Here is a 21,674-nt window from a genome sequence, read left to right on the forward strand (position 1 = left end):
TTCAAAACATCGTCCTAATTTTATTTTTAGGAGATAAGAAATGTTTTATACCTTCAATTAAAGCTGAAGCTTTCCTCTTCAAGCTGGTATATAATCTTACTAATCTTACTTTTAAGAGATAAGAAATAATTTATGTCATAAATTAAAGCTTAAACATTTCTCTTTAAAGCAGTATATAACATTAAATATATTGTATTATAAATATTTTGAGATAAAATTTAAAAACTAAAATATCAATTCGTTGAGTAACAAAATTTATTACTTTAATCATAACTACGATGATAAAGCATAAAAATTCCAACCAGAATCTCAAAAATACACCAACAATGATTAAAACCACATTACAGATAAAGCCCAAAAAATTTTAATTGCATTACTAGGAATTTCTCTTTAGAAAAAAAACACTCCATGTTATTAGTCAGAGTTAGAAAAGAAAGATTATCGCCGCCACAAAGTCTGCGTAGGCTCACTTACCTTCAACGTGAAGATTATTTGAACTAACGAGCTTTAGATTCAATTAACGCGTAGGTTTCATTCTTTTCTTGTGAGGACCAATTTTGGTTTCTACCATATCCGACGAAAAGGTGGAACAAACACACCGGCCGTCGTCAGTCAATTGAAAATCCTCAGTCATATGAGACGGCCTGACACGATCGGTTTAACAACAGTCCTTTAAAAGACTTGCTCGCGATGACACAAACAGAAAGTGTTACAAGTTAAAGTTTATATATTTTTTTTTAATTTTAATTTAAAGTTTTTTTTCGAATAATTAAAATGGCTACTATACTGAGTGATCAAATGAGTGGGTTAAAACTTCAAACTAAAACTGTTGGTGAAGATAGAATTAAAAAGGCTAAGGAAAGAAATGAAGATGTTGCTATTCTTTCAATGGAATTACCTGGACAAAATAAAAGTTTTAAGTGTTCTGCGGGTTCTGAGTGTTTAATGGGAGATCCTACAAAGTTACCTTTAGGTTCGATACTTTTAAAATTAAAAATCAATAATTAATTTGTTCTAAAGACATTTAAGATTTATGAAAGCGAAATTTAATGGTACCTAGGTAATTGTTTAGGAACTATTCCAAGTCTAGGGCAACAAATAAATAAAATAGAGTCAATATCGTGACTGCGTTAGAAAACCTTGGTGTCAACCGGTTCCTAGTATATTATTTAAAATTGGGTCTCAAAATCCCATGCCCCTAAGGGATGCACGATATTCGATACGTTTTTTGCGGTCACGAAACCATAAAAAAACTTACACATTTTAACTTTACTTAATATTATTATTATTTAATTCAACGCAGGTAATAAAAATTGAAAGTGAAATTGATATCCTTGTTAAATTCTACATTCATACTTAATTATAGTGGTGAGTAATTTTTGGTCAATCTTAAAAAGTTCAAAGTTGAAGACCGAATTACCTCATTAAGATTAATATTTATCTTAAAGACAACAACAAAGAATTTTTTTCACACCACGTCTTTATAATTACTTTACTTCGATTTTTTAACTTTTTCTTTAATGGCATTGGCACCAACTTTGTTTCTTTTCTAAACCGTACGTTATCCCTGTATATGGAAGAGACGAGTGTGGGTTATATGGGTCAATGTTAAAAACTTGAAGCTGAGACATTGAAATCGAATCATGACTTTAAAAAAATTCGATATCGCGTTCTTGGTTAAAGATAATTCTTTTTTTGTGTTGCAGGAACGAAGAAAATGGAATACAAGACGAGGCAGTGGCACGAAAAATGTTTCTGTTGCGTTGTTTGTAAGACACCGATTGGAACTCAAAGTTTCATCCCGAGGGAACAAGAAATTTATTGCGCCAAGTGTTACGAAGAGAAATATGCTACTCGTTGCATTAAATGCGACAAGGTAAGAAAACAAAAATAAATTACAAAGGATATGAAACCCGTTATCAGCTCAAAATGTAAATATTAATCATTATTTGCGTTGATGACTCTTATTCCTTGGTTTTGATGTACTATATTTATGACACATGTCAAAACGTTAAAGTGTCGGTAACCTAAGCTACAAAAATAAAAAATAACCCTGTGTAAAACTACCACATTCTGCCGAATATTGCCAAGAAGTTAATTAAAAACCAGTTTTAGACTCGTATTTCTTACAGAGGTTAGGTTCAGGCCATTACATGTCATAATATGAATCAACCAAATAAAATCGCTCTTTTCTATGAATTGCAACTCATAAATGTTATAATCGAGACTCATCATCAAAAAAAAATTGCCAAGAACTCAACTAGAAACCAATTTTGCATTCATTGTCTTTCTTACAACCAAATTTTATTGACTTTGAGGTTAGGTTCAAACCATTACATGTCATAATATTGAATCAACCAACTAAAATCGTTCTTTTCTATAAATCTCAATCCATAAATGTCATAATCGAGACTCGTCATCAAAGAAAATCTTCAAGAACTCAACTAGAAACTAGTTTTAGACTCGTTGTCTTTCTTACAACCTAATTTCATTGATTTTGAGGTTAGTTTCAGCCCATTACTTGTCAGAATAAGGGATCAACCAAATAAAATCGTTTTTTTCTATAAATCTCAATCCATAAATGTCATAATCGAGACTCATCATCAAAGAAAATCGCCAAGAACTCAACTAGAAACCAATTTTAGACTCGTTGTGTTTCTTAAAACTTCATTTCATTGATTTTGAGGTTAGGTTCAGACCATTACATGTCATAATAATGAGTCAATCAAACAAAATCGCTCTTTTATATGAATTTCATCCTATAAATGTCCTAATCGAGACTCATCATCAAAGAGTATTGTCAAGAACTCAATTAGAAACCAGTTTTAGACTCGTTCTGTTTATCACAACCTAATTTCATTGATTTTGAGGTTAGGTTCAGACCATGACATGTCATAATAATGAATCAACCAAATAAAATCGCTCTTTTCTATGAATCTTAACCCATAACTGAACTAGAAACCAGTTTTAGACTCGTTGTGTTTCTTACATCTTGATTTCATTGATTTTGAGGTTAGGTTCAGACCATTACATGTCATAATAACCAAATAAAATCGCTCTTTTCTATACATCTCAGCCCATAAATGTCATAATCGCGACTCATCATCAAAGAAAATCGCCAAGAACTCAACTAGAAACCAATTTTAGACTCGTTGTGATTCTTACAACTTGATTTCATTGATTTTAAGGTTACACAAAAGGTAAGGTTAAACAAAAACTTCGTACTAAAAATTGAACGCATGTGGCGCCATCTGTTGGGGATACTTTGGAATTATTCAGCTAAGAACCGAACCACTAGAATACAGGTTGGATTCGGTTTATATATAAAAGCTCCAACCACAGAATAACTATTTGGAAAGTGTTTGCAACCACTATATGGTTCCAATTAACGTTCCGACTGGTTGGGAAATCCTCAGATGCAATTACTTATGGCAATTACACCTGTCAAATAATGCCGCCACATTTCAATATCACTGCATCATAATATGACATGTGAGATTGCATCTGACGATCTTCCAACCAGTTATAACGTTAGTTGAAACAAAGCTATAATCTCAATTATAATTTAATTATTTAATCATACCTTTATTACTTTATTATATTCTTACCTACCGAAAAATCACTTTAAAATGACATTTTCATCTGTCATTCTGAACAAACTTCAACTTGCTTCAACTTTTAAAAGTTGAAGTTAGCGACAAATTTAAAAATTTAACACGAATTGGAATCTATACTTTTTAAATTAAAAGAATGATACTGGTAATAATTGTTATTGCTGTCTCTCATCATTCCCACTATTAATAATAAAATTGTTAGTTTAATTAAATTATTTTAGTATAGATGCTAATGCCATCTTACGGTGGGATTTCGACGTACAATCAGTCCCAAGTTCTCCTGTCAAAGATCCCTGGGGCTACATTCAAGTCATAATAATGAATCAACCAAATAAAATCGCTCTTTTCTATAAATCTCAACCCATAAATGTCATAATCGAGACTCATCATCACTGAAAATCGCCAAAAACTCAACTAAAAACCAGTTTTAGACTCGTTGTATTTCTTACAACTAAATTTCATTGATTTGAGGTTATGTTCGGACCATTTATGTCATAATAATGAATCAACCAAATAAAATCGCTCTTTTCTATAAATCTCAACCCATAAATGTCATAATCAAGACTCGTCATCAAAGAATATTATCAAGAATTCAACTAAAAACCGGTTTTATACTCGTTGTGTTTCTTACTATTTGATTTCATTGATTTTGAGGTTAGGTTCAGACCATTACATGTCATTATAATGACGCAACCAAATAAAATCTCTTTTTTCTATGAATTTCAACCCATAAATGTCATAAGCGAGACTCATTATCAAAGAAAATCACCAAGAACTCAACTAGAAACCAGTTTTAGACTCGTTGTATTTCTTTCAACCAAATTTCATTGATTTTGAGGTTAGGTTGAGACCATCTTGTCATAATAATGAGTCAACTCAACCAGAATTATAATTATGAGCAGAACAAAAATATTTCTTTAAAAAGGTTGTGAGTAGGTTGAAAATGAGCTATTAATCATTAACTTACCAAAAACAAACTTATAATTAGCATTTAAAAAACCCAATCAATAAAAAACCAAAAAAAGGTTGTTAAATTAATTGTTATTTCTTTAATATCCTATTAAAATTTATTGGCGTCGTTAAATGTTAAAAAAGGAAACTTGATAATAAATAAAATTTCCATAAATTTGTTTTTTTTTAAACATTTTTCTTTTTTATTTTTAGGTCATAACAAGTGGAGGAGTGACGTATAAAAATGAACCATGGCATAGAGAATGTTTTACCTGCACTCATTGTCAAACAAGCCTGGCGGGAGCTCGTTTCACCAGCCGCGATGACAAGCCTTATTGTGCCGATTGCTTCGGGGAGTTGTTTGCAAAAAGATGTTTTGCATGCAGCAAACCAATTACGGGTATCGGAGGAACGAAATTCATTTCGTTCGAGGACCGTCATTGGCACAACGATTGTTTCTTCTGTGCTATGTGCCATACCAGTTTGGTAGGAAGAGGTTTTATCACCGATCAGGAAGATATTATCTGCCCCGAATGTGCTAAACAGAAGTTAATGTAAAAAAAGTTTACCAAAAAGTTTGCTCCTAATTTTGTCGAAATTTTAATTAGGAAAGATGTGATAAGGAGAATCAAAATTAATTTTTTTTTGTGGTAGGAGCAAATTTTTTTATATGTAAAGAGTTTTTATTTAATTAAAATGTTGAAAAAAAAAATGGAGAAATAAAGAAAGTATGAAAGATCTAGTGATAAAAAATGTACACGAACACACAAAACATTTTAAATACACATACACGATACACAAAACACATTTACACACGAAACACGACATTCAAACAAGCAGATATTTTTTTTACCTGCACTACACAAAAAAGTATTTGTTAAAAAATTATTAAAAAAATATATAATATACTGGATGGTTATTAAAATTATTTTACGACAGTTTTTTTTTTATAACCACTCAGTATAAACATTATAATTTGTCTTTAAGGTCTAATTCAAATTGGAACTTTGAGATGAATACTTTTTTGAAATATTTATTGACGATTCTATTTTTTATATTAACGACGTACAGATATAAAAATTGCCTTATTAATAGTTAGTAATGCTTAAAAAACAAATAATATTTTTATAGATCGCGATTTTCTCTTTCGTCCTTATAACACAAATCAAATAATAAAATCATCCTTCGAATTCGGTGGCCTTAAATAACAAAATCTAATATCAAAACTTTTTCAATACAACTTCTTCGTTTCCTATTCTTTATTTTGGGTATACTTAGTTAGTGTTTGGGTACGTTGAGAGTATACTGCCTATATAAGCGTGAGTTAATCCCCTTTTTATTTATTTGTAGATACATAATAAATACCTTTGTACACAGCTTTCGTAAGCATTTAATTGTAAAAGGATTATTATTAAAAAAAAAACAATGAGCAGATATGGTGCTACACAGTAGTAATTAGTTGGCTTAATAATTTAATATTTAAGTGTCTCCTGTAACTTAGTCACCGCGGTTTGCCAAAACCGCTTTTTATTGTAATTATCTTTATTATTTCGAATAAGAATTAATTTTTTTTTTGCCAAAATAGGACATTATTGTTATGTAAATGTTTATTATATATATATTTATAAATATATATAGAAAAACTTATTTTCAATTTCTTGGAATGTTACTTGTTATTGCTTCTCTTTAAAATACACAATATGATACAGGGCTTTGCTTACATAGGGACATTGTTACATATATTCTACAATAAATCTCTAAAATTTCAAAAATTAATTTTTGTTTTATTTTAATCAATCTCTATATAGTCCAATCCTATGTTTCACTCATCTGACGCTTTATTGCCAACAATCCCAGAGTGAGAAACTCTGTTAACACAACTCAGTGTGTTTCCAGTTCTTTTACAGTCATTATGCAGCGCTTGGACGAGAAAGTACTGTCATATTCTTCACCTCTCTCAAGAAGGATTTTAGCAAAAAGCAAGTTAATAGCAAAAGGGTCAAAACCAGGAAGTATATAAAATAAAAATGTATTTTTTAAAAATACCTACTGGGACAATTAACACAATACAATTTAATACAATAATATATTTATATTTGTCCATCTTCATTTGAGATCTTGTACAAATTATTAACAAAGATCAACATAAAAAGAAATTTAAATTCGGCCAATTTACATAGCCTTACTTTAAGACTAAAATTAAAATATACATAATTACTTAATTTATAGATAAAGACTTGTTATATTAACAAAAAAAAACTTAAATACTGGGTTTCATGTCGAAATTAGCTGCCAGTCTCATTTTACGATTTCTCATGGGTTTTTGCGACACAACTGGTTCAACAGACTACAAAATAATAATTGATTGGTTAAATCAAAAAAATAAATGATTTATTGTTACCTTTGTAGGAACATTTTGCATATCAACTCCAGTAACTCCTACTTTTTCTTCTTTGGCGTGTTTATTTTTCTCGCCCTTCTTCAAACCCTCCTTATTTTCTACGTTTTCTTTGGGAGGTGTAACATTTTTTGCAATGTGTTTTCTTACAGCTTGTAAAGGTACAAAAGCTGAAGCTGAATTCCTTTTTCCACCTAATTCTTGGGATGATTGAGATTTTTTAGATGGAGTCGACGATTTTGAAGAAGGCTAAAAAATCAATAAGATTCTTTTATTATGTTTATTAAATCATTTAAGTTTTTTACCCCTTGTTTTTTATTTACATTTTTATTTTGCGCCGTCCAAGTTTTCGGTGGTTGGGGAATTTGAGGGGGTAATGGTTTTCCAGGTCCTGAAATCAACTTTAAAACTTCACCGGCAACACTTTCACACGCAGATTGTTTATCGTTTGAAGGCGTCCCAACCACCAAATTACCCGTTGTCGGATGAATAAGTTGCGCTTGTACTTTTGCGTTGGGTAAATCCAAATAATTATAATGAGGCACTCCTAAACCGTGCATTTGTAAGTATTCTAAAAGTTGGACTGTATTAAATTTTTCTACTGCTGGGATGTTTTGGGGTTGTTTAAGTGGTGGTTTACTTTCTTGAGATTGTTGCGGACGGGTTGCTTTTTGATGCGGTTGAGGTTGCGCCACTTTTTTGTGTTGCTAAAAATATTAAGAGATTCAAATCAGTTTTTGGATTAGAGGCTTAAATCTTTATTACTTGGAAAATGTCGTCGATACTGATCGATTGATTATTGACACATTGTTTGGGGGAATTGTCAATTTTTAACATCTGTTTCAAAAGATCCGTGTGATTATCGTTTACCTAAAAACGAATTTCACAAAGTTAAATTTTTAGTTTAACTAAAACCCCCAAGGAACACGGAGACGAGGACGCCCAAAAAGTTGGGGAAGATGCAATATTAACCGGGAAAACGTGGAGAGAAATGAAACGCCTTGCTGCCAAGCTGATTTAAGCTGCTGTCTTAAGCTCCACTAGGAGCGACAGGAAATAATGAATGAATTTAACGTAGTTTTTGGGGAATTCAAGGAGGGATTTTTTTCTTCAACAAACATTAATTTACTCTAAAATTACCTTTTCTGTTGAATTTTCTTTAGGCCCTTTCTCCGATGATGCTGGATTATTTTGTTTTGGTTTTGATTTACTTAAAATCTAAAATAAATCAATTAAACATCAATCACTCAAAAATATATATATATAACCTGTACGCCATGAAAACTTCTTTGCTGCGTAAACATCTCATTTTGTGAAACGCCGACTGGAACGTTTTGCGTAAAATTCGGTTGTACGTTATAAAACGGTGCTCCCCGATTCTGATTTTTAAATACATATGGGACGGCGGGTGGTGGTATATTGTATATAGGTCGAAGCGGATTACTTTGAGGATAATATTGGGGATAAAAATACTTTTGTTGCGTGTCTTGGATCGGTTGCTGTTGATGTTGTTTTGGAATTTGTTGGACGGTGCCGCATTTTTGTTCGTAAATTCTTCTACCATGCGATTTATTAATTAAAGCTGAACGAGGTAAGCGATAACCGCGGTTCGGGGAGCAATTTAACTGTAAACCACCCGCAAATGGTTTATCAAATAATACATCGTAAACTTTATCCAAATCATTTCCACTTCCAATATCATGTACGGCTATTATCGTTCCTTCAAGTCCGAATGGTACCGTGTAACTTTCTCTTACGTTTACAACACGGTCGTAGAGTTGAAACTTGGTGTTTTGATCGGGGGGAACGTTACCAACAAATAAATCGGGCTAAAAAATTATTTAATTTATTTTTTTTTACGATTTTCATAAAACCCAACATATTCAGTGGAATATTACAATTTTTAAAGCGAAAGGAAAGGGAAATAATGTAGGAGATGGAAAGGTTTGGGATAGAAATAATGGGAATTAGTGAAGTGAAAAAGAAGAGAGGAAGTAATTATAATGGGAGATTGGAATGAGTGAATAGGTATGTATGTATGTAGTGTAGGAGATTATGGGGATCAGGGAGAGGCAGTGATGAATAGAAATGGGCAAAAAATGCTGGAATTTTGTCAAATAAACGACTTATTGATTGGACACACTATGTGGAGTCAGAGGAGACAAGATAAATATACGTTTGTGGCAGAAGAAAGGAATGCTAAGAGTGTTATTGATTACATCACATACAGCCAGAATCTCCAAACAAGAGTCGAGGAGGTAAAAACTGAAGCAGAAGCAGAAATGGGAACCAACCACAGACTAGTCATGGCAAGTATTAATAATATAGAAATCGAAAGAAAAGACATGAAAACCTACCCAGAGTAAGGCAGGAGGAAGGAAGACTAAAATACCAAGAAAAAACAAACAACGAATTTCAAAAACTAGAACAAGCAGAGAATTTAACACTGGAGGAAATGTGGAGAATTTTTAAAGAGATAATGCGAAAAAAAGTGGTGTGTGGAATGAGAAAATATAATTATCAGACAAAGAGAACACACTGGTCGAATGAAGAGATCCGACAGACAATCAAGAAGAAGAAAGTGATGGAAGAAATAGATCAGAACGAATTTAGAAGAGGTTAGAGCAAACTATAGAACGAACAGAGATGTAGCTAAAAACCATCAAAGATAAAAACAACGAGATAAAGACAACTATAAGGGAAATTCTGGACATAAGAGGGAAGAGAAGATGAGATAAGGGAAGATACTACAGACATAGCAACTGAAAAGATTACAATGAAAGAATTAGGAGAGGCAATGATGAAGATGAAAACAGACAAACTTACACAAAGACAAGATAGATCCCGAGATGATAAAATATTTGGGAATAAAAGGGAGGGAGTGGCTTCTAAGTATATATAAAACCGCATGGGAGTCGGAAACAATCCCAAAAGATTGGGAAGATAATATATGGGAAGACAAATTATACACAAAGATAATAGAAAAAGGGTTAAGAAGAGTAGTGGAAAATAAACTAGAAAGATGAACAAGAAGCATACAGAGCAAGCAAACATACGAACGATATCATTGAAAGGAAAATAGAGACGGGCAATGAACTATATTTAATATTCTTGGACCTAAAAGTAATTTTTGACATGGTTAACCGTAGTATTATATGGAAATGTCTAGAACAACTAATGGTACCACAAAAACTAACAAAAATAATTTAAAACCAGTACAAGAAAGTCAAGGGCATACTACAAATGAAGGGAGAAACATCAAAAACTTTTGAAATGAGCAAGGGAATAATACAAGGTGATAGCCTAAACCCCTGTTAATTATAATATTAATGGACAGAGTCATAAAAAAAACAAGAACAAATAAATATCAAACAGTAATGGATTATAAAAGTTTGGAACCTGTAAAAATAGAGTGCTGATAGCAGAGAATCATAAAGTTGGTTGAAATATGAACAGAAGAAATTGTAAAGATGAGCCTAGAATTGAACGTAAATAAATGTAAAATCGTGATAATAAGTAAAAAGGAAATAAAAAGTAACCCGAAAGAATTATTTATTAAGGAACAAAAGATAGAAGAAGTATCCTCGTGAGTACTTGGGCGGTATAATATCACAAGATGGAAGGATAGATTTAGATATAAATGAAAGAATAAAGAAAACAAATAACATATATCATACTCTAAACAAAACAATTTTTATAAAGAAGGAGATAGATAAAAAGATAAAATTGAAAGTGTACAACTCAACTCGGTGGCAGTGCCAATATTAACATATGCCAGTGAATCATGGAAATGAAATTTTTACGGAAAATAGTGGGAAAAATGAAGTGGGATAGGATAAGTTATGAGGAAATAAGACTGGGAGTATATCAAGAGAAGAAATCAGCAAAATAGAGAGAAAGCACTAAACTGGTACGCCCAGATAATTAGAATGGAACATAACACAATAGTAAAAAAGGTATTTGAAGCAAATAATAAGGATAAGGAAAAGAAGAGAAGACCTAGGAAGCAGTGGGAGGAAAAAATAATAAATTTTATCCATGTTGCAAGTTAATTAAGTATTAATAAAGCAAAAACTTTTTTCTTGCTATTTATTAATACAGGTTGGTTCAGCTTTTAATCAGGAAACTTTACTAACACGTAGTACTTGCCAAAATAACACCAGTTTTTTATATCAACATAGGATCGCAAGTCTTTTGTTTTCGAACTATGAGCTGTCAAAGTTGAGCCAAAAATTTACATTTTATCTTTTATTTCGGATATAATAAAACCGTAGAATTTGAAATTTTGTATGGATGTAGTAGTACATCCATACAAAATATTATTACAAATATTAATACCTTATTTTCAACCATATCTTAAACTTCCCTAGCGCCCTCTAAGGGGATGAAATTCACAACCGCTTTGATTTTTTTATAACAACTTTTTAATGCCATGAAATATTAACATAAAAAAATATGGGTTGTAGAGCTTATTCATTTTTGGTACTTTTTTGTCTCTTCAGTTTTTTCCTTAACGATAATAGTTTTAGCGTAAAAAAATAAAATATGCTACATTGTACAGTAAAGCGCTACTGTTATTTAAAGAAAATTTTGCTTTATAGCTGGTCTTTGAAGTTGTGCACTTACTAGGATCTAGTACTAACTAAATAACACCAATTTAATTGTCATTTTCATAAGAAAAACCATAATTAAGCTGAATGTTTGTCTGAACAAATTACGTTGTTTTAAACAATATTAAAAAATGGATACTCTTGCTTAATATTAATCAAAAATTATTAATAATCATCAACAATTATAAGGATTCACTGTAAATGAAACTTACAAGTTCTCAAAGCCAACATTTAGAATAATTTTAACTAAACATGGCGACACATAGCGGTACATGGCACGACATTTTATTTTTTTCCCCGGAAACTATTAACTTTAAGGAAAATACTAAAGAGACAAAAAAGGACCACTAAAGAATGAGCTTTACAACCCATATTTTTTAATGTTAATATTCCATAGCGTTCATATATTAAAGTACCCTTAAAATTCACTAAAGAAGCACCCCTTGAAGTTTGTTGCAGTTATTCAGATACACCCTGTATAAAAAAGTTGTGTTATTTTGGCAAGTACTACGTCCTAGTAAAGTTTCCCGATTAAAAACTGAACCACCCTGTATATACGGGACTAGTTTCGGGTTAAATGCCCATCTTTAGCCAAATCTATATGCATAACATAGAAAACATTATACAAAAACCCAATTATTATGATCATTGCTTACTTACTGTCAAAAATGGACTAATGGTAAAAATATCTTGGTAACATAACCTCAATTTTCGACAAGTACTCAACGCTGAATGTTTGTGTTTTAATTGTTTAATTGGTTCTTTGTCGGTAGTCATAAATGTTGTTATTATAGTGAAATTTTTAACCAAGATATTTTTACCACGAGTTCCTTTTTGACAGTAAGTAAGCAATGATCATATTAATTGGGTTTTTGTATAATATTTTGTATGTTGCGCATATATATTTGGCTGAAGATGGGCATTTAGATCGAAACTAGTCCCAAATATACAGAGTGTTTCTAAATTGATGCGATAGATTTCAAGGAGTGATTTTTCAACAAAAATTCCTCTTCCCCACCGAGTTACAGCATTCTAAAGTTACAAGGAAAGAAATTGTTTTTATTTAATAAATCCACTATGGAGGAATTTAGAAGAATGAAATTTGGCAGATAACTGTTGCTAATAAAATGACACTTTTTATAACCCAAAAATGTTATTACAAGGGGCTGAAAAAATTAATCCCTATAATACTTTGCATCAGAACTTTTTAATGCGTCTACATTTTACTATTTAAAAACGTTTGATTTAAATAGAGGGATTCAATACGTAACTTTTTGTCTCTTGATATTTTTTCCTAAAATTGTTAGTTTGATCACAAAAAAATTAAATTAATACACAGGCTCAAGCGAATTAATTCAGAGATTGGGTATTATTAGTCAAAGAAATGAAGTTATATCAAGTAGATCTCAGCATTATTTTATTTTTTGTGATCAAACTAACAATTTGTTAGTTGTAAACTTAAAAAATTGATTTTTTTCCATAACTTTAGAGGGCTATAACTTTGGAGGAGAAGGGGTTTAGAACTAAATGTTATATAACCCTTAACTTTTGCTGAAAAATAACCCATTAAAATATTTCGCATCAATTTAGAAACAGCCTGTATTAATAGGAAGAAGTAGCAAGGAAGAAGTTTTTGTCGTTTTATTAATAAAGGAATTAGCTAAGAACTGGAAGGAGTGGAAGAAATAGATGGAGGAATAGGAAAAAGATTTATCCAACGCCATCAAATATAAGAATCAGGAGAAGAAGATAAAACTCACTTTATATAAAACATGCGGTTTAACTTGCATATTCGTAATTTTTGGTTTCGCTGTCTTTACATATTCATCAATAGTTTTTTCTAAACATTTTATAACCTCAGGCTCCAAAACACAACTTCCACAAGATCTTCGTTCAAACGAATAATATTCTTGGCTCTTTATCCACTTTACAATTGCTGCGACTTTTTCTTTTCTACAACAAATCAATCAAACCAAAACAGCCAAGATAATTGCATTAATTATACCCATCCCCCTCCGGATAGATATCCTCCAAATAATAAACATTTTCATTATGCAAATTAACGTAAGAAAAAACTTCAGGGAAAAGTTCTTTGAATTGCTTAACAAGCTCCACCGCTTTTTCCGAATAATACCAGAAATTTCCATCTTTTCTTGTATATCCAGGAATTTCTTCGTTTCTTTTGCTAAATTTTAAGTTAAGCCCAACATTAACTTTACTTGATTCATCAGTTGTTTGGAATCTTGGTACTGTAGATATTAAAATACTTCCTGTTATCCTCGAAAATAAAATCTTAGAAATTGCTAAAAAAAAAAATTAAAAAAATAAATTTTAAAAAATTATTAAAAAAATATATTTACCAATTCGAGTTGAAGCATCATGAGAATTCATATACTTAGTCCTCATTTGCGTTTCTAATATTTGTATATCATCCAAATTAGGTTCATCATAGCTTTTCATGCAAATTTTTAATCGTCCATTCTTAATGCAATCTTTGCTATCTTTCACTGTACCACAAGATCCATAACAAGGATGACTCAACATGAAGCATAAAGATCCAACAGGGAAAAGACTTTCAATATCTCTAAACGCCGAATGAACATCGTCATTAACCAAAATTTCTTTAACAATTGATTGTAATGGATAAGGAGAAGTTATAGGAGCCCATTGCTTTTCTAGTGTAACTCGTCCAGCTTGAGTAAACATATATTTACGTCCAATCATGACTTTTACATGGACTAAGATGGAGACTGGACCTACTTCAATTCCAAAACGAGATTTATACCTTTAAAAGAACGATTAAATTGAAATTGTTTAAAATTATAATTGATATTTACCGATCTGAGATTGTTGAACTCTCTAATTGCCAATCTTTAGCGACGTTTCCTTTATTTTCAACGATGTTAAAGTTACCTGGTTCTTTTGTGTGGTGGTAGCGGAAATTTTTATTTGAAACTGAGACAACTCTAAAATGTAAAGATTAAAAATTTTAGTTTAAAACCTAATTATTATAAATTAATATCTTAAAAAGTTACTCACAAAGCTTCCACTAAATGTGGCCAAGCAACATAAACAGTTTTTCCAAGTAAATCTTTTGCAACTTCCTCTAATGGTGGAACATCATAGTTTACTTTTAATGTGAGAATCATACTTTCATTTCGACTGGATTGTTCGTGAACTTTTACTTTAATATTAGCAACATGATGCTGTTTTTGAAACAAAATCTCATTATTTAATCGAAAAATTTAAAATTATAAGCTTACCGTGTATTCTAAATGTTTAGTAGTAGGAAAACCAGGGAAATAAATCTCTTGTTTAACCCCCGGATATGCTCCTTTAATAAGTTTGTCTTTGGGGACTCGTATATCGTCTATACTAAGTTTTGTACAAATCGTAAAATTATTAGGAATCGTTGGGAAGTATTCAGGAGCTGGATAAGGTCCTTGATCCGTTTTGCTGAATTGATAAATCAACATTGGTCCTTCTTTATTTCCTTCAATTTCTTCGGGTGTTAATTCTAAATTGCACGGTTTCATTGCTTCTAATAATAACACTTCATTAATGAACGGTATTAAAACGACTGCTTCCCAATCGTGTTTCTTTCCGTTCAAATCGGTCATGAAATCGTTCGGATAAAAATCTTTTAACATTGAATTTTCGTCCGTCATCAATTTATGATATGCACTTGGTAACAACTTTTTGCTTAAAGGTGGTAATACCGCTAAAAGCTATAAAAAGAATTAAATTTTTTTAATGATTCAATAAATAAATTATACTTGTTCGTAAGGTTTAAAAGGTTTCCCCAAATCAAACTCTATTTTTAAGTCGGAAAACCCTTTAATATCCGATATGTAAGGAGCATAATGATGTGGGTAATACCAACTCCATGAACAACAACCGTTGTAGTAATAATTTAAGTTCCACTGGATGGCTCTCACATAACCATGAGCCTGAGCTTGCAACACTTCACTAAAAAAATACAAGTAATCATGAGATACTTTAAATTAAAATTTGTAAATTACGCTGTAACATTAGGGTATTCTAATTTATTTCTGTAGTAATCGGTTTTATGCTGAGTAAATTCCATTTGGATCATTTCTAAATCTCGGTCGGAAGAATCACTTCTTTCGTCAATCTCTAAATTATCTAAGTTTAAGTCATTTGGGTCAGAAAACTAAAATAAAAACGATATAAATCAAATTTAAAAAATATATATATACAGGGTGACTGGGAACGTATTTATTGAAATGCATTATTATAGAGATCATTTGCAATATAGTTCAATAGTTTAATTTTGCGTAAAATGTCTTCGTTTACAAGAACTTTTGAGTATGTTTTGATACATTGATGGTTTCTGTGATGGAAACGCGGTAGCAGCTCGTCGAGAGTTCCAGGGTTTAGTTGAGACTGGTAATTTAAAAAAAGCCGAACGTATAGGACCTAGTCGTCTTAATACAGAAGAGGAAGTTTTGGATGCATTCGAAGAAGCACTTGAAGAAGGCGATCTGGAGCGAAGGATTCAATTTGATCCTTTCTTGAAGATGGATATTTCTTGAAAAAAATTTTGTGGACAGATGAATCCACGTTTTATAGAAAAGGTATAACAAATCTTCATAATTTACATTATTGGATTGACGAAAATCCTTTCGAAAGCTTTAACGGGTGGATAGAGCTCATTGGAAATAATAAAATATAAATATAATATAAATGCCCTCCACACAATTCCTAAAATGTTCGAAATTCATTAAATGAAATGTTTCCTAATCGTTGAATTGAAAGAGGAGGACCAATTCCATGGCCTGCAAGGAGTCCTGATTTGACACCCCTTGATTTTTATGTGTGGGGGCCACATAAAAGAAAGAGTGTATGCTATATGTTTAAAAAACGTTAATTACAAGTAAGATAATAAGATGGGAAATCAGGAAAAGAGTTCGTGCATGTATTAGGACTAGAGGTGCAGTTAATTACCTTTGGTTACTTGTTTTTATTGATGTGGTACATAAAATTGCTTAAATTACCTTTTGGCTAACTTTTGCCAGCTGTAAAAATTGTAATCACTCCAATTGTTATAAATTATTTGTTTAGTCAATGATTGATAGTTATTAATGAATTGCAGTCAACCAGTTTCTATTCGCTAAAATAAATAATAGGCGTAATAGATTTTGAATTTTTTTAACTTTGGATAAGTTGTCAAAATTATATATTCACCAATGCTTATCTTATTATATCATCTTATCATATTAACAGAGAAGTTTTTAACATAACTTGTACGCCAAATATTTTGAATAGACACTCATAAAACATTAGTTTGTCTTAAACATTAAGTCACGAAATATTTTTTTCCTGTATTTTTAAACAATCGAAATATTTAAAATATTCTTCAACTTAAAATGCGTATTAAAGTGTAGTCTATCCAGAGAAGTCAACATGATGCCAAAGAAACTATTATTAAACTCTAAACTCCAATATTTGTAGGAGTATATAATGAAAATGCACAAAAACCAAAAAATTGAAATAATTACTAAACTATTCAACTTTGTATAAGGCATATTTGGCTTAATCAATTGCAAATGAACTCTATAATACTCAATTTCAATATACAGGATCGCTGATATGTATGGAAACGGTCTATTACAATAAAGATAAATTAAATATACAGGGTTATGACGAAACAAAGTTACATTTTCTTTAATGGAACACTCTGTATATTATTCCATATTTCGGTTCATCTTGAAATTCTAAACAAAATTCATGTAGCACATCATACACCTACACTTAACCGTTTTCGAGATATTGAACTTTGAAAATCAGTCTTATGTTTGAGTCGATTATGTACATAGTTCATCAAGTTACCTTTGAAAGTTTCTCGTTTCCATAGCAACGCAGTGACATAACACATGTCAAAAATACAAAAATAGTTTGAATAATTTGCACTTAAAAATGAATTACGTAATAAGATAAAATCGTAATTTTTTAAAAGCTCGAAATCTGGAAAATGATTTATGATGTGCTTCATGAATTTTGTTTAGAATTTCAAAATGTACCGAAATACGGAATAATATACAGGTGTTCCATTAAAGAAAACGTAATTGATATTTATTGTAATAGGTTTTAAAAAATAGTAAAACTTTTGCATCTTAACATTTTTCACTAGATATCTTACTTTAGGAGATAATCGACCATTTCCATACATATCAGCGACCTGTATACGTTTATGTGCCAGTCATATATACAGAATGGTTCTAAATTGATGCGAAAGATTTCAAGGGTGATTTTTCAGCGAAAATTAAGGGGTGTCTCTTTCATATAACTTTTTGTGCCAAACCTCTTTTCCTGCAAGCTATAGCCCTTTAAAATTAAGGGAAAAAAATCTGCAACTTTCTTATCTCTTGACATTTTATAACTAACAAATTGTTAGTTTGATCACAAAAAATAAAATAATGCTGAGATCAATTTGACATAACTTCATGTTTTTCGCCTGTGTATTATTTTATTTTTTTGTGATCACACTAACAATTTTAGGAGAAAATGACTAGATAGAAAAAAGTTGCGTATCGAATCCCTCTATTTAAATCAAGTTTTTAAAGAGAAAAACGTAGACGCATTAAAAAGTTCTGATGAAAAGTATTATAGGGGTTGATTTTTTCAGCCCTTTGTAATAACATTTTCTGGTTATAAAAATCGTTAAAAAGTGTCATTTTATTAGCAACAGTTATCCGCTATCTGCTATATTTCATTCTTCTAAATTCCTCCATAGTGGATTTATTAAATAAAAACAATTCTTTTTCCCTAACTTTAGAGTGCTGTAACTCGGTGGGGAAGGGGTTGGGTTAGGTTAATCTTTGGCATCAATTTAGAAACACCTGTATATATACAGGTGTCTCATGTAACTGGTTACGTTTGAACTTTTTCAGGTTCCACTATTCGTAGAGATTTGAAATTTTGGTAGCAAGGGTTGTCTATTCAGAACTTTTGATCTAAAATATTTTCAAGATGGCTTCCACTTCCGGTCTACCGGAAGTAGACATTAACTTCGTTATTTTAAATTGAATGCAATAGCTTTTATTACAGTTTTTAATTGTATGTAAAAAAATATGTTGACTTTCATAAAAGTAATTGGTACCTAGCGTGTTTCGTTTTCGAATTATTTTGGTTTTAAGCTTTTTTTGGTAAATTTCAACGTGCTCTTTGAAACCCCACATCTCAGCCAACGTTCATTCAAAAAAGATCTATATTGGCACGATTACTCTTCAGATGCTGTCAAATAGATTGTCATTTGTTGTATTGGAGTATCTTATACAGGGTGGTCAAAAATTGAATTACTCGAAATTCAATGAAGAATATATATTTTTTAGCCTATCAGAAATGGAATTCAATTCTCTACAAATTATCTATAAACATTCCTATACCTATTTATTGTAACTTGCCTCATATTGGGTAATTTATTAAAATATGCACGAAATGCAGGTTTTTTTTATTAGAAAGCTATGGAATTTTGACAGTTTTTGGTCCATGTTTATGTTGTTGTTGTCATTAGTTATATTTGATGACGTGTGTAAGTTATTGAACATCATGGAGAAGATTTTCTTAATTCTGGACATATCAAGACCAAAAGAAACCGCATATTTCGGTCACCAGTAATGAAGACAACAAAATAAATATTTGATTGTATTTTATTGCATCTTCTATTTGTTATTTGTGGCAACTAAAAGATTATGAATCGTAGTTAACAGTAGAAATAATAATAGAAATGAATTAAACAAAAAACTGTTAAAATGTCATAACATAAAAATACAAACGGTTTCCTGCATTTTCCGCATGTTTTGATAAATTTCCTAATATGAGAGAAACTACAATAAATAGGTATAGGAATGTTTATAGATAAATTGTAGAGAATTAAATTCAATTTCGGGTAGGCTAATAAAATATAGAGCATTCCATTTAAAATTTTCGACTTTCTTGCGGTTGAATATGCAGAAACGGTAATTCAATTTTTGACCAGCCTGTATAAGATACTCTGACACAATAAATGGCAATCTATTTGACAGCATCTGAAGAGTAATCGTGCCAATTTGGAGCTTTTTTGAATGAACGTTGGCTGGGATATGCGGTTTTAAAGAGCATGTTGAAATTTACCAAAAAAAGCTTAAAACCAAAATAACTCGAAAACGAAAAACGCTAGGTACTAATTACTTTTATGAAAGTCAACATATTTTTTAACATACAATTAAAAACTGTAATAAAAAATATAGCATTTCATTTAAAATAACGAAGTTATGGTCTACTTCCGGTAGACCGGAAGTGGCACCCATTTTGAAAATACTTTAGATTGAAAGTTTCGAATGAACAACCCATCCTACCAAAATTTTAAAACTGTATGAATGGTGGAACCTCTATAAAAGTTCTAACGAACCAGTTATGTGAAACACCTGTATATAAACCCACCATATCATCCGTATTTTTAATAAGCGCAGCTAATTCCGAATTAATAGGTTTTGTTGGTTCTAACGCCTCAAATTCCACAACATCCCCATCGTCCTCCCATTCTTCCAATTTCCCCTAAAATTAATTAAAAAAATTACAAAAAAAATCATAAAAAATTGATTTAATTAATACTCTTGTTCCAAATTTTCTACCAGTTTTAGCTTCGAAATATTTTAAATCAGCACATTGGTCTGAGAAATGCTCAAACTCAACTTCAGCTAAAGCTTCTAAAAATTTTTCAAATCGTGGTAAATTCAACGTTCCCGATTCGTTTAAATACCCATCAAAAGTTGGTAAAACCTTCATATACGTTTTATAAAGCGCCGGGATAGCTCCTTCGCCAATATGTAAATAAGGGAGATGAGGAATAAAATCATTTCCGACTAAAAATCCCATCAGAACCCAATCGTCGATGATTTTTTCGATGTCGTATTTAAAAGCGAGTTGGTTCGATGTTTCGAGATCTTTAAATTCCAACCCAAGGTATTCTCTCATTAACGATAAGTGTAATAGGTAAAATGTAATTTCTTCTGGAGCTGATCTTTTTCGATTGGCTTTTCTGCCAAATTTTACCTCTTCGCGTAATAATGAAAAATGTGGTTCGTGTGTACATAAACCTAACATTATTAAATCTGCGTCTAAACCATATAAACAATGTCTTGTGTTTGGGTCATAACCCGGTTGGGCCCTTATATATCGGATGTAATCCATTATTTTATGTTCTCCTTCACCGGGAGTCTAAAAAAATTAAAAATTTATTGTTTTAATAATAAATTCGATAAATTATTTTACTTACTTCGTGCCCTGATAATATAATTTTACATTTTTGCCACAATTTGTCATTAGAAATTTTATCAACAACAAAATACTTTAATTGTTGTTGTAATTTAATCATAAAACTAGTCCCAGGGGTGATACAATTAGAATCAAACCGATCATCCATAGGCAAAATTTCACCCTTTTTAACAGCCTTTTCAATCATTTTCTCAGCATCCTTAGCAGATCTAAATCTCCTTGCTCTTTGTTGATTCATTTTTGCTCTTGGAGCAACACCGTCGATTGCCATAAAAAACAATTTTTGAGGTTTAATCATTCTAAACAAAACCTCAATATAATGGAAGATATCTTGAAAAATTTTCTCTTCCGAAATACGAAAGTGAGGATCATCATCATCGGGATGCGAACAATTATGAATGATTCCATTCATATCCAAATATAAGTTATCAAAAGCGGGAATCTGAAATGTTTAATTAATTTAGTACAATTAAGGCATAATTTATTGAGTACTTACTTGGTATTCCTTAACGATTTCACTTAGGCAAGGATACCTTTCGGTGATGTATCTGAAGAATTTTGGGACACCCATGATTTCCGAAATATAAACTAACACAAGTTTAAGTTATTATTTAAAAAGATATACACAAACAGTTTTACGGTATTTATCAACAAAACGATTGAGCAACTTGTTGAAATAGCGCTTTATGAAAATTTACACCATATTTAGCTTGAAGCTGCGTCTAAATGAGGAACGTTTATTTTTGCATCAAACCAAATCAACAAAATATCCCTAAAAAAGAAAAATATTCAAATGATAAAGTTACAATTTAAACTTTAAAA

The 21,674-nt window shown here is 31.0% G+C and overlaps 2 protein-coding genes across 11 annotated transcripts in view; one reads left to right on the forward strand and one right to left on the reverse strand.

Annotated features, from left to right (window-relative positions):
* LOC111420646 (four and a half LIM domains protein limpet) overlaps positions 1–6,341 on the forward strand; it is a 65,315-nt gene extending 58,974 nt beyond the window's left edge. For 7 of the 8 annotated variants that reach the window (XM_071197049.1, XM_071197045.1, XM_071197046.1 and 4 more), the window contains 2 exons: positions 1,707–1,876; positions 4,779–6,341. In XM_071197049.1, the coding sequence (XP_071053150.1) occupies positions 1,707–1,876; positions 4,779–5,123 (515 nt within the window). In that variant the 3' untranslated portion in view covers positions 5,124–6,341. Of the gene's footprint in view, positions 1–648; positions 974–1,706; positions 1,877–4,778 lie in introns of those variants that run through there. The other variant, XM_071197052.1, reaches the window with a different exon arrangement.
* Positions 6,342–6,637: 296 nt separating this feature from the next.
* On the reverse strand, positions 6,638–21,621 carry LOC111421493 (5'-3' exoribonuclease pacman). Of its 3 annotated transcripts, none has more exons than XM_071197038.1 (18): positions 21,349–21,621; positions 20,854–21,294; positions 20,190–20,795; positions 20,019–20,132; positions 15,596–15,747; positions 15,350–15,542; positions 14,837–15,301; positions 14,613–14,779; positions 14,411–14,539; positions 13,934–14,358; positions 13,579–13,876; positions 13,334–13,526; positions 8,232–8,792; positions 8,104–8,181; positions 7,729–7,833; positions 7,287–7,670; positions 6,967–7,212; positions 6,638–6,912 (listed from the first exon to the last, which is right to left on the reverse strand). In XM_071197038.1, the coding sequence occupies exons 1-18, from the start codon at positions 21,421–21,423 to the stop codon at positions 6,826–6,828; spliced, it is 4,719 nt and encodes a 1,572-aa protein (XP_071053139.1). In that variant the 5' UTR covers positions 21,424–21,621; the 3' UTR covers positions 6,638–6,825. The 3 variants fall into 3 exon arrangements, with proteins under 3 accessions (XP_071053139.1, XP_071053138.1, XP_071053140.1); XM_071197037.1 differs by having other exon boundaries at positions 7,269–7,670; positions 21,349–21,620; XM_071197039.1 differs by lacking the exon at positions 7,729–7,833 and having other exon boundaries at positions 7,269–7,670.
* Between the last annotated feature and the right edge of the window lie 53 nt (positions 21,622–21,674).

Source organism: Onthophagus taurus, chromosome 6 (genome assembly GCF_036711975.1).
Source record: "Onthophagus taurus isolate NC chromosome 6, IU_Otau_3.0, whole genome shotgun sequence".
Taxonomy (NCBI): Eukaryota; Metazoa; Arthropoda; class Insecta; order Coleoptera; family Scarabaeidae; genus Onthophagus; species Onthophagus taurus.

Bases quoted from the DNA above. Each gene is read 5' to 3' on its own strand.
- LOC111421493 (XM_071197037.1), bottom strand. From the start codon at position 21,423: ATGGGTGTCCCAAAATTCTTCAGATACATCACCGAAAGGTATCCTTGC. The intron at 20,796-20,853 runs GTAAGTAAAATA...TAATTTTTTTAG, and splicing joins TTATATTATCAGGGCACGAA to ACTCCCGGTGAAGGAGAACA. The intron at 7,671-7,728 runs GTAATAAAGATT...TAATATTTTTAG, and splicing joins GTATCGACGACATTTTCCAA to CAACACAAAAAAGTGGCGCA.